Genomic DNA, 12,384 nt, shown 5'->3' on the forward strand with positions numbered 1-12,384 from the left:
TAGTTTTTCTCCATTGAAGATAATATTTGCCACTGGCTTGTGGTAGATGGCCTTCACTATATTGATAAAGGTTCCCTCCATTCCCATCTTGCTGAGAGTTTTGATCAAGAATGGGTGTTGGACCTTATCAAATGCTTTCTCTGCATCTATTGATATGATCATGTGGTTTTTATTTTTCTTGTTATTGATGTTGTGTATTATGTTGATAGATTTATGGATGTTAAACCAGCCTTGCATTCCTGGGATGAAACCTACTTGATCGTAGTGGACGATCTTTTTAACGAGGCATTGAATCCTATTTGCCAGGATTTTGTTGAGGATCTTTGCATCTGCATTCATCAGTGATATTGGTCTGTAATTTTCTTTTTTGGTAGCGTCTCTGTCTGGTTTAGGTATCAAGGTGATGTTGGCTTCATAAAAGCTATTTGGAAGTGTTTCTGTTTGTTCAATTTCATGAAAGAGTCTTGCCAAGATTGGCAGTAGTTCCTCTTGGAAAGTTTGATATAATTCATTAGTGAATCCATCTGGACCTGGGCTTTTGTTTTTCGGCAGACATTTGATTACTGTTTTAATTTTATCAATGGTGATGGGGGTGCTTAGATATGCTACATCCTCTTCCTTCAACCGTGGAAGATTATAAGAGTCCAAGAATTTATCCATTTCTTCCAGGTTCTCATTTTTTAGTGGCGTAGAGTTTTTCAAAGTAGTTTCTGATTACCCTTTGAATCTCTGTCATATCAGTAGTGATCTCTCCTTTTTCATTCCTGATACGAGTTATCAAGTTTCTCTCTCTTTCTTTGTTAGGTTTGCCACTGGTCTATCAATCTTGTTTATTTTTTCAAAGAACCAACTTCTGCTTTCGTTGATCTTTCGGATTGTTTTTTGGGTTTCCACTTCGTTGATTTCTGCTCTCAGCTTTGTTATTTCCTTCTGTCTTCCTATTCTTGGGTCCTTTTGTTGAGCATTTTCTAGTTCTATTAGCTGTGTCATTAAGCTACTCAGGTAAGCTCCTTCTTCCTTCCTGATGTGTGCTTGCAAAGCTATAAATTTTCCTCTCAGTACTGCTTTTGCTGTGTCCCATAAGTTCTGAGAGTTTGTGTCTTTATTGTCATTTGTTTCCAGGAACCTTTTGATTTCCTCCTTGATTTCATCTCGGACCCACTGGTTATTGAGCATGAGGCTATTTAACTTCCAGGTGTTAAGTGTTTTCTTCTGAGTCCCTTTGGAGTTCACAAATAATTTCAGAGCCTTGTGGTCAGCGAAGGTAGTCTGCAAAATTTCTATCCTCTTGATCTTATGGAGGTATGTTTTATGTGCCAGCATGTAGTCTATCCTGGAGAATGTCCCATGTACATCGGAGAAGAATGTGTATCCAGGTTTCTGGGGATGGAGTGTCCTATATATATCCACTAGGCCTCTTTCTTCCATTTCTCTCCTCAGGTCTAGTATATTCTTGTTGGGTTTCAGTCTGGTTGACCTGTCCAGTGTTGACAAAGCCGTGTTAAGGTCCCCCACAATTATTGTGTTGTTGTTGATATTATTTTTCAGATTTGTCAACAGTTGTATTAAATATTTTGCTGGCCCCTCATTCGGTGCATATATGTTTAGGAGAGTGAATTCTTCCTGCTCTACGTACCCCTTGATTAATATAAAATGTCCATTTTTGTCCCTTACAACCTTCCTGAGTAGAAAGTTTGCATTATCTGATATTAGTATGGCCACTCCAGCTTTTTTATGGGTGTTGTTTGCTTGGATAATTTTTCTCCAGCCTTTTATTTTGAGTCTATGTTTGTTCTGACTATTCAGGTGCGTTTCTTGTAGGCAGCAGAAGGTTGGATTGAGTTTTTTGATCCATTTAGCCACTCTGTGTCTCTTAACTGGTGCATTTAGTCCATTGACGTTGAGAGAAAGAATTGTCCTGGATTTAACGCCATCTTTATTTCAAAATTTGGTGTGTCTTTTGGGTAGTCTTGTCTTAGATTAGGTCTTTCAGTTTTTCTCTTAAGACTGGTTTTGTGTCTGTGAAGTTTCTGAGCTGTTTTTTGTCTGTGAAGCCATGTATTCTTCCGTCAAACCGGAAAGTGAGTTTTGCTGGGTATAGTATTCTGGGTGAAGCATTCATTTCATTCAGTCTTGTCACAATATCCCACCACTGCTTTCTGGCCTTGAGTGTTTCTGGTGACAGGTCTGCTGTAAATCTCAGGGAAGCTTGCTTGAACGTGATTTCCCCTTTTGATCTTGCTGTTTTCAGAATTCTGTCTCTATCTGTGGGATTTGTCATTGTGACTAGGATGTGTCTTGGGGTGGTTTTTCTGGGGTCTCTTTTGGTTGGTACTCTTCGGGAATGCAGGATTTGATCACATATATTCTTTAGCTCTGGAAGTTTCTCTTTAATGATGTTCTTGACCATTGATTCTTCCTGGAAATTTTCTTCCTGGGTCTCTGGGACTCCAATGATTCTTAAGTTGTTTCTGTTGATCTTATCATAGACTTCTATTTTCATCTGTTCCCATTCTTTGACTAATTTTTCCATTGTTTGCTCATTTGCTTTAAGTTTTTTGTCCAATCTCTCCTGCTATATGGAATTGTTATATATCTCATCTTCCACAGCACCAAGTCTATTTTCAGCTTCTGATACCCTGTCCCAGAGCTTATCCATTTTGTCATTCACTTCGTTTACTGACTTTTTCAGTCCTGTTAGTTGACATGTTATTTCAGTTTGGAGTTTTGTGATTTCTGTCTTCATATTTTCTTGGTTCTTATTAGTGTTCTGTTCAACTCGATCCATGGTTTCTTGGAGGTCTTTGAGCATCTTCCATATTGCTAGTCTAAAGTCCTTATCTGAGAGGTTGATTAGTTGGTTGGTCATTATGTGGTCCTCAGTATTGTCATCTTCATTCTCTATGTCTGATGCTGGCCTGCATTGTTTCCCCATTGTCACACTTGTATTGTGGGTTTTTCTACGTGTTGTGGTGGTATTCATTGTCTATATGATGCAGGCAGCACACTCCTCTGGCTCCTCCTTTTCTGGATAGGCTGACTTGCCTCTAAGGGAGGGGAGTCCTCCATGGATGAAGCCTCACACTGGGTCAAATCTTAGGCCCGAGCATGCAACAGAGAAGACAGTCCAGAGAGAAATGTTTGCTTCTGTGATATAGCACCGTTCTTAGTGTAATTTTTCCTTCTTGTTGCAATGGTGTTCTTTCCTTAGAAAGAGTGCACAGCCGTGTAGCGAAGTGGAGCGGCCGTGCTCCTCTGGAGCCTCTTTTTGCCCCACTCGCAAGAGTTTCACACAAGAGGACAGTAGACAGACATATACAGGTCACACTCACAGTTTTTCACAGTTGGGCCCCACTGGGCCGGTGTACTTTCGTGGATTTTCCACGCCTGGTGTCACACACAGGGAGCCGGCTTTTGCAAAGTCTTGCCGGTTTTCATGCTCTGTAGTCCCTCCCTGAAAATGGCCTCTGGGCGAGCGAGTTTTCTGGAGCCTCTTTTTGCCCCACTCGCAGGAGTTTCACGCAAGAGGACAGTAGACAGACATAGACAGGTCACACTCACAGTTTTTCACAGTTGGGCCCCACTGGGCCGGTGTACTTTCGTGGATTTTCCCTGCCTGGTGTCACACACAGGGAGCCGGTTTTTGCAAAGTCTTGCCGGTTTTCATCTTAACATAATCTTAATTAGCAGAATAAAAAATATAGAGTCATATTAAGTAGGATTCATATAGTGGTGCAAGGATGGTTAAAACATATTTAATTGAACACATGCAACTAACATAATTAACAAAATTAACATAATATACCATTTTAATAAAAGGAAAGATAAAATCCTTGTGATGATATCAACTGGTGTAGAGAAAACTTTTGACCAGGTACAACATCCATTCATAATAAAACCCTCAACAAAATTTTAGTGGATTGAACTTTTCTAAAGATAATATTGGCTATCTATAAAAAATCTACACCTAGTATCATTCTTAATGGTGAAAATCTGAAGCTATTTCCTTTGAGATCAGGCACAAAACAAGTATGTCCTCTATATCACTTTAGTTCAATATAATATTAGTAGTCCTGGCTATGGCAGCCAAGCAAGTAAAACAAATCAAAACAGATCAAAATTGGAAAAGAAGAAGTAAAATTATCACTATTTGCCAATGACATGATAGTTTACTAAGAGATCCTAAAGAATCCATAGAAAAGCATCTAGAAACAATAGATACATGAAGCAAAGCATCTAGATACAAGCAGTACATAAATATCGGTTGCATTAATATGTATAAAAAATGAATCATAGAATAAAGAATTTAAGGAGTCTATCTCACTTAAAATAGTTTCCAGAAAAATCTTGTATGTGGAAATCAATGAACAAAATATATCTATATCACTTATAATATAGAAGAAGGCCTTAGGAAGTAGAAAATTATATAATGAAAAAGATTCTATGCTCATGGATTAGAAGGCTCAATATTGTTAAAATGACTATACTATCAATAGATCCAATGCAATTCCAATCCAAATTCAGATGATATTCTTCAAGGTCTGAGAAAAGTCAATAATTAATGTTTTACTTAATCAGAAGAGAGGGCTGGAGGGATTGTGGAGGGATAGCATCATGGGAAGGGCATTTGCCTTGTACTCTTCTGACTCAGGTTTGATCTCCAGCATCTCATAAGGTCCCCTGAGCTAAACAGGAGCAATTTCTGAGTGCAGAGCCAGGAGTAACCCCTGAGATCTGTCGGGTGCAGCCCCCAAACAAAAACACAAAACAGAACCATAAAAGACTTCCAATAGCCACAGACATACTTAAAGAAAATTAACTGACACATTTCAAAGAAAGACAAACAGATTGTCGTTAGGCACATGAAAAATGCTCACCATCACTTATCATAAGAAAATGCAAATCAAGACCACAATGAGATATCATCTCATACAGTGAGAATGGTACCTATCAATAATATCAGAAATGTTGTGAAAAAGGAACTCATCCATTGCTAGTGGAAATGTCTGGTTCAATCCCTATGGAAAACTGTATGGAGTATAGTTAGTAAACCTAGAATAGAACAGCCATATGACTAAGCAATAAAAACTTTGATTCAAAAGGACATATGCATACCATTATGCACTGTTTGTACTTAGTACAATAGCTAAGGAATCAATCTAGTTGCCCAACAAAGGATGAATAGGTTTGAAGATATGGTGCATATACACAATGGAATACTCTGCAGTTGCAAGGATCAATTAAATCACGCAGTTTTCTGCAACCCATATGGTCTCTGAGCCTGTCAAGAGTGATTTATGAGCACAGAACTAGGAGTAATACTTGAGAGCTACTGTTTGTGCCCCCCAAAGCCATAAAAATAAAAAAAACCGAGCTTACATGGAGCTGGGGGGGGGGGGGGACTCTTGAGGCACTGGTGCAGGGAAATGGGCACTGGTGTAGGGAAATGGGTGAGTTGTTGAATTGATGAAAGTATTAAAAATATAATTAGGTTCTGGAGAGGTGGCGCTAGAGGAAAGGCATCTACCTTGCAAGCGCTAGTCTAGGATGGACAGCTGTTAACCCCCCCAGCATCCCATATGGTCCCCTCCCCCAATCCAGGAGCAATTTCTGAGCGCATAGCTATAATGTAACCCTTGAGCATCAAATGGGTGTGGTCCCCCCAAAAAGTATGATTAACAGTATTGTAATTTCCAAAACCTCAATAAAAATAGAAAATGGCAAAGATCATAGAAGGTTATTATAAACAACCATATACTATTAAGATGAAGGGTCTAGAAGAAACTGAATAAATTTTAGAATCATATGAGATCCCAAAGTTGAATGAGGAGGAAGTAGAAGACCTGAACAGATCAATTATAAGCAAGAAAAGTAATTTAAAATAACTCCAATGACAAAAGTCTTTGTCTAAAGGGATTCACAGTTTTAAAGTGATATCAAACATTTAAGTATCTATACTTTTTAAGATCTTCAAAAATACTAAAGAAATAGGAATCCTCCCTCACAGCTTCTATGAAGCCAACATTATACTAATACCCACCAGGGATCTTCAAACTATGGCCCGCGGGCTACATATTGTATTTATTCCCATTTTGTTTCTTCACTTCTAAATAAGATATATGCAGTGTGCATAGAAATTTGTACATAATTTTTGTTTTTACTATAATCTGGCCCTCCAACAGTCTGAAGGACAGTGAACTGGCCCCCTGTTTAAAAAGTTTGAGGACCCCTGCCCAATACAAATACTGATACCACTATAAAGAAGATTTTAGATCCAATTTCCAGGTGACATTGATCCAAAAATCCTCATCAAATGAGGATGAAGCAATAGCACAGAGGGTAGGGCATTTGGCTTGCACACAACTGACCTGTATTGATCCTGGTCATCCCTTATAGTCCCCTGAACACTGCTAGGAATGATCCCTGAGGTCAGAGGTGTGGCCCCAGAACTCAACTAAGAAAATAAAATTTTTTCATCAAAATTTTTGCAAACTGAATACAAAAAAAATATCAAAAGCATTATACACCATGAACAAGTAGTATTTATACCATAGATGCAATACCATAATTCAACATAAACAAATAAATAAATTTAACATATCAACAAAAGAAAAAAGGAAAATCTTATGATAATATCAATTAATGCAAGAATATCTTTCAACACAATTCAACACCTATTCTTGATTTTAAAAAACCTTCAAGAAAATTATTATAGAAGGAATTTCCTCAAAATAGTAACAACCTTTTACAATAATCTTATAGACATGTTTTTATTCAATGGTAAAAATGGAAAGAATTATCTCTGAAATCAGTTAAGGTTGCCCAGTATTTTAACTCTCTTTACTTTGATTCAATAGCTTAGAAGACTCAGCAACAGCAGACAAGTAAAAAGAAATAAAAAGAGATCAAACTGGAAAAAAAGCCAAATTATCACTGTTTTCAGATGAAATAATATATGTAGAGTATCCCGAGGATTCCACTAAAATATTTAGAAATGATAAATTAGTAGAGCAAAGTAATGGTTCACCAAATCAATATACAAAAGTATTACATTTCTATATATAAATCATGAACTAGAAGAAGGAAAAAAGCCCACTTTGACATGCCACTGAATCTGCTCAAATATTTTCACAAAATATATCACGTAAAATGCGACTATCCAAGATATGTATCAGCAAATGCACAGTACTATACAAATATATGTAGCATTGTATACATAACAATCACAATAATCAGCAACAAAAATTTCCAATAACCCTATAAAAATTAGAAGAGATGAGAACATATTTCTTTAAAGAAGATGGCCACAAAAACTTATCTTAGAGAAATCCAAATTAAGGTGATAGTGGGTTATCAGCTCACAACAATGAAAATGACACATACAAATTTGTGTTGGTGGAGATATAGCAAAAAGTGAACTTTAATTCACTGCTGATGGAACATTGTTTGGTTCACTGTCTACGGAAATAGTAATGGAGAGCTCTCAAGAAATGTAGGAATAGAATGAAGGTCTCTTTTCCCTGCATCCACACTTACGTTGATTATTCTTATTTTTGGTCTCTTGTTGAGGTTATATCTCATTGCTGTTTTAATTATCATTTTCCTAATGATTAGTTATGCAGAACATTTTTTTTCATATAACTTGGCCATTTGGCCGAGGGAGTTTCTCTTCTCCATTTTAGAATGAGGTTGGAATTTTGTGAGTAGTTCTATCAAACGGGGTTAGCTGTGTGCAAGGCAAGCGCCCTACCTGTTGTACTGTCACTCCTACCCTGTTTTCACTTTTTTTTTTTAGTATTAAGATTTGAAGATAATACACTATTTCTCAGTTCTTTTCTCATGCTAACACATATCTAGAAAAACTCAAGAGTGAAGTCAAGCACTGAAAGTGCATATCAGATTCTTGTAGGCAGTCTGTTTTCCCACAGTGCATCTGTGGTTCTGTGCTGAGGGAAACTGAAGCACATCATGGAGGTTCCAGTGTGGTTCAAGTTAGTAATAACTTCAATAAGTAACTCAGGGTCTGTTCAATGATACAGACAAGTTTGACAAATTTGGTTAATTTTTGAAGGAACATTCTCTTTTTTCATGTACAACAAAAGTAAACTCAGCCCAATTTTGGAGAAATCTGAAATACTCATGATTTCACATATTTGGGGACAGTGTTAGGTAAATTGTAGGAAGAAAACTGGATTGCTTTGAGGTAGGGTGATTCTCCACAAAGTATGAACTCTCCACTACTAGGATACAATATTTAAGCATAGGTTTGGATGCTGACTGCCTATATACATCACTCCCATGGCCTTTAATAATTTTAGTATCCTTGTTTCTTGATTTTAATCTGTAGAATTAGAAAGGCAATTGTTAAGTGTGATGAAATTAAGTAACAAATGCTTAGAAGAGTGTCTAAGGTAACCAAGTTAATGTATGTGTCCCGATATTGGGAAATCAGACAAGTTCATCTAGATATCTCTGTTCTTTAAAAACTCCTGTGCTGTGTGCACATTAACTAACTTTCCAGATATTAAAAGGTGTCCACTGAATCCTGTTTAGCAGGGAACAGACAGACTATTCCTGGAGAAAGAAGTAGAAATCTCTGGTTCTGTGTAAAATTTCAGAAACCTTAAATTAGTGTGTGTGTGTGTGTGTGTGTGTGTGTGTGTGTGTGTGTGTGTGTGTTGGCACATCGGATACTCCATCCCTCCTTGAAATGTGGTCAGTCTCTTTACCTTTTTATGCTCATTTCCTCCCACTTACCAAGCTCTCCCTGGCAGATATCAGTTCTGGTTGCCCCTCCAAGAATGAATTCTGGATTTTTTACTATTTCCTGAAAGAACAAGAACAATGTTAAAGTGAACTTTCTACAGAATGATGGAGCAGGCCCACAGTATATTAATCCTTTCTTGGAGTGGAGATTTTTTTCTGGATCAATATTTTTCCTGTGGAGTGGCACAATGTGATAAAAACTATGTGAACTCTTTCCTCAAAGCCTGAGCCTAAATTTTGTAGAGCAACCTACCAGGCATAAGTTCTTCTTTTTGAGCATCCATTGGATATCACATTCTGACCAAATAGACTACAACCTTTACTGTATTTGGCAAGCACCTAAAATTTTCCATGACACTAATGCCCTGGGCAAAGTATCTGAAGCCATGGGTTTGGAACCTATTTCCTTACTTATGAGCATTACACCCTCTGTGGGGTTAAAATTCCTCTACTTACAAGAAAGCATTAGGTATCTAGGGGTCCTTCAATATGACAAAGTGCCTTGATGAGGCACTTGATGAGGATGAGAGTTTGTTTTGTGGTGCTGCCCACATTAAGTAAGGACATTCTTAGTGCTACAACAAAGTGTGTGATCACTGGCCAACTGTAGGCATATGTGCAACCCACAGATAGCACACATCTGAGCACCATAATAGTCAGAATAATCAAAATGTGGGGCTGAAGTGGTGGTGCAAGTGGTAGGGTTTTGGCTTGCATGCACTAACCTAGGACTGACCTCGGTTCAATCCCCCGGCATCCAATATGGTCCCCCAAGCCAGGAACAATTTCTGAGCGCATAGCCTGAGCATCATCGGGTGTGGTCTCTCCAAAAATAATAATAAAAAAGAATTACCAGGGCTGGCGAGGTGGCGCTAGAGGTAAGGTGTTTGCCTTGCAAGTGCTAGCCAAGGAAGGACTGCGGTTCCATCCCCCGGCATCCCATATGGTCCCCCAAGCCAGGGGCAATTTCTGAGCCCTTAACCAGGAGTAACCCATGAGCATCAAACTGGTGTGGCCCCAAAAAACAAACAAACAAAAAAAAAACAAAGAAAAAAAAACAAAGAAAAGAAAAAAGAATTACCAAAATGCAAGAAGAGAAAGGAAAGTAAAAAAAAAAAATTAAGTGAGATAATACATATACATGCCGAGAACTAAACACAAATTTTCACTTTATGCCCAAATTATTTTTTGAGTTTGTAAAGTTCCTGAGCTGCTATTAATGCCTGAAGGTGTGTATCCTTCCTTCAAACTTGAAATAAAGTCTGGCTAGGTGAATTACTCTTGGTGAGGCGTTCATGTCGTTGAATTTTCACTATTTCCCATCACTGCCTTCAGGCCTAGAGGATTACTTGAGATAATTCTGTTATAAATCTTAAGGATGCACCTTGTATTTTATTTCCTTATTTTCTCTTACTGCTTTCACTAATCTGTCTCTATCTATGGTTTTTATCATTATGACTGGGATATGTTTTGGGAGTACTTTAGTTTGGGTCTCTTTTGGCTGGTACTATCTGGTTATCCAGGATGTGCTGCATACACTTTTCAACTCTGGGAACTTCTCATCAATGATGTCTTTGACTATTGATTCTTTATGAAGGTTTTCTTCTGGATGCTCTGGGACCCCAAAGATCCTTGTGTTGCTTCTGTTGAATTTATCCCAGAGTTCCATTGTTGTCTGTTAAGTTTTTTAAAGCACTTTTCCATCTTCTTTTCATTTATTTTAAGACTCTTTTCAAAATTCTCCTGTTGTATAGAGGTGTTGTGGTGCTTATCTTCCAGCTCACTAATTCTGTCCTCAGCTGCTACTACTCTACTAGTGAGGCCTTCCAGTGAGTTTTCCATTTTGCCTACAAAGTTATTTTTATTTCTGTTCAAAATTTTCTCATTTCTACTTTCATATCCTCTTGAATATTATTGGCTGCCCCATTCCATAGTTGTTTTTTTTTTTTAACATCTTTAACATTTCCTCTAAAGTCCTTATCAGAGAGCCTATGTAGGTTAGATCTTCAGAATTACCTTCTTCTTTCACTGTGTGGAGGGATTCTGTGTTACTTACCTATTATGAACTTTGCAGCCTCCAAGATGTGCAACTCTTGTGGAACTCAGTGGGAATTCAGATATCTTTTCAGAGAGTATACTTAGGATATTTTAAGCTTTTAAAATATTCTCCTAAAATTTTTTTTAAAATGCAGTGTTGTTATCTGGGTAGACAGCTGGCCAATGGCCTCCAGGGCTGACCATTTAGTCCAGGAGACCAAGATCGCCCCATGCCAAACTGGTCTTCAGGGCCAGGTTTGGCAACTGGGCTCTGGGGGGAGAGGGTGGAGGGAAACTCCAATCCCAAGATTTTTAAAACTGGAGAGGAAGGCTGCAGCTAGACCCAGAAGATCCCACATGCCAGGATTACTGCTCCTCTTCTACTGGCATGGCTGGGAATCTGGACAGACAGCTAGCCAAAGGCCTTCAGGACTGACCAGTTAGTCCTGGTGACTGAGATCCCCCCACACCAAGCTGGCTTTCAAGGCCTGGTCTGGCATCTGAGCTCTGGGGGGATGGGGAGGAGGCAAACTCCTCCCCCATGCTTTTTCATACTGGAGAGGGAGGCTGCAGCTGGACGCAGACGATCCCATATGCCAGGATTCCTGCTCCTCTCCTACGAGCATGGCTGAGAATCTGGGCAGACAGCTGGCTAATGGCCTCCTGGGCTGACCACTTAGTCCAGGAGACCGAGATTCCCCCCCCATGCCAAACTAGTCTTCAGGGCCAGGTTTGGCAACTGGGCTCTGGGGGGAGGGGGAGGAGGGAAACTCCTTCCATATTCATACTGGACCCCCTGCAGTGGTGTCTTCTTACTAATACTCATTTTTATAACTGCGCAGGCGCATTTGCACCCGCGCGACAAATATACATTTTAAGCATTATCTAAAAATGTTCTTCATTCTAGACGGTTCCTAGGAAAGGAAACGGAATACCAAAGATTTGGATGATAACACTCAAATAGAGCTTTAAAGTCAGTCTTTATTGACGTGACTTCCCGTACTGACTCAAAGCCGAAATCACAAACAATTCAAAAAAAAAATATATATATATAGCCCCTGTCATGTATTGCCTCTCCCGTACCCCTGTGTCTCCTCTATCCCCTCATTTTTCAATCCTGATCTGTTACCTTCTCCTAATTTAACCCTCTTAATCCTTAGTTCCTAACTTGGTAGGCACCAAGATTGACCTCCTGGCCCAACAGACCACCTTCCAGCTCCTCAGTGAAAGACACCCTCTGGGTCCCCGTTCTCATGCATCGGCAAAGAACTACAACCAGCACGCCTGCTGACTCATCTTGATGGCCCCTCTCACCCCCACCAAATTGTGGACTGTTGCACGATACAGGAATTGGCCTCAGTAAAACTCACAGATCAAAGACACTATGTGGTCTCGTAATGCAGCAAAGCATCTCTCAAACTCAATTCCAAGGCCTGTGAATTGAAAAGTATCTTGGCTTTTACTCCCCACAAGAATATATCAAAAGACTTAATTGAGGGTCTTATATTGCCCATGGAAGCTCAATACCTGTATAACAATACATCTTAAGATGTGTATTCCTAAATATACAAGTAGCCTCCT

At 38.9% G+C, this 12,384-nt stretch overlaps 1 protein-coding gene across 1 annotated transcript in view; it reads right to left on the reverse strand.

Annotated features, from left to right (window-relative positions):
• The window catches only part of LOC126014249 (calpain-9-like), a 73,901-nt gene that overhangs the window by 55,185 nt on the left and 6,332 nt on the right, over positions 1-12,384 (reverse strand). Inside the window, 1 exon segment of the mRNA XM_049777561.1 lies at positions 8,758-8,827. Within this exon segment, the coding sequence (XP_049633518.1) occupies positions 8,758-8,827 (70 nt within the window).

The sequence above is a fragment of the Suncus etruscus genome, chromosome 7 (assembly GCF_024139225.1).
Source record: "Suncus etruscus isolate mSunEtr1 chromosome 7, mSunEtr1.pri.cur, whole genome shotgun sequence".
NCBI lineage: Eukaryota > Metazoa > Chordata > Mammalia > Eulipotyphla > Soricidae > Suncus > Suncus etruscus.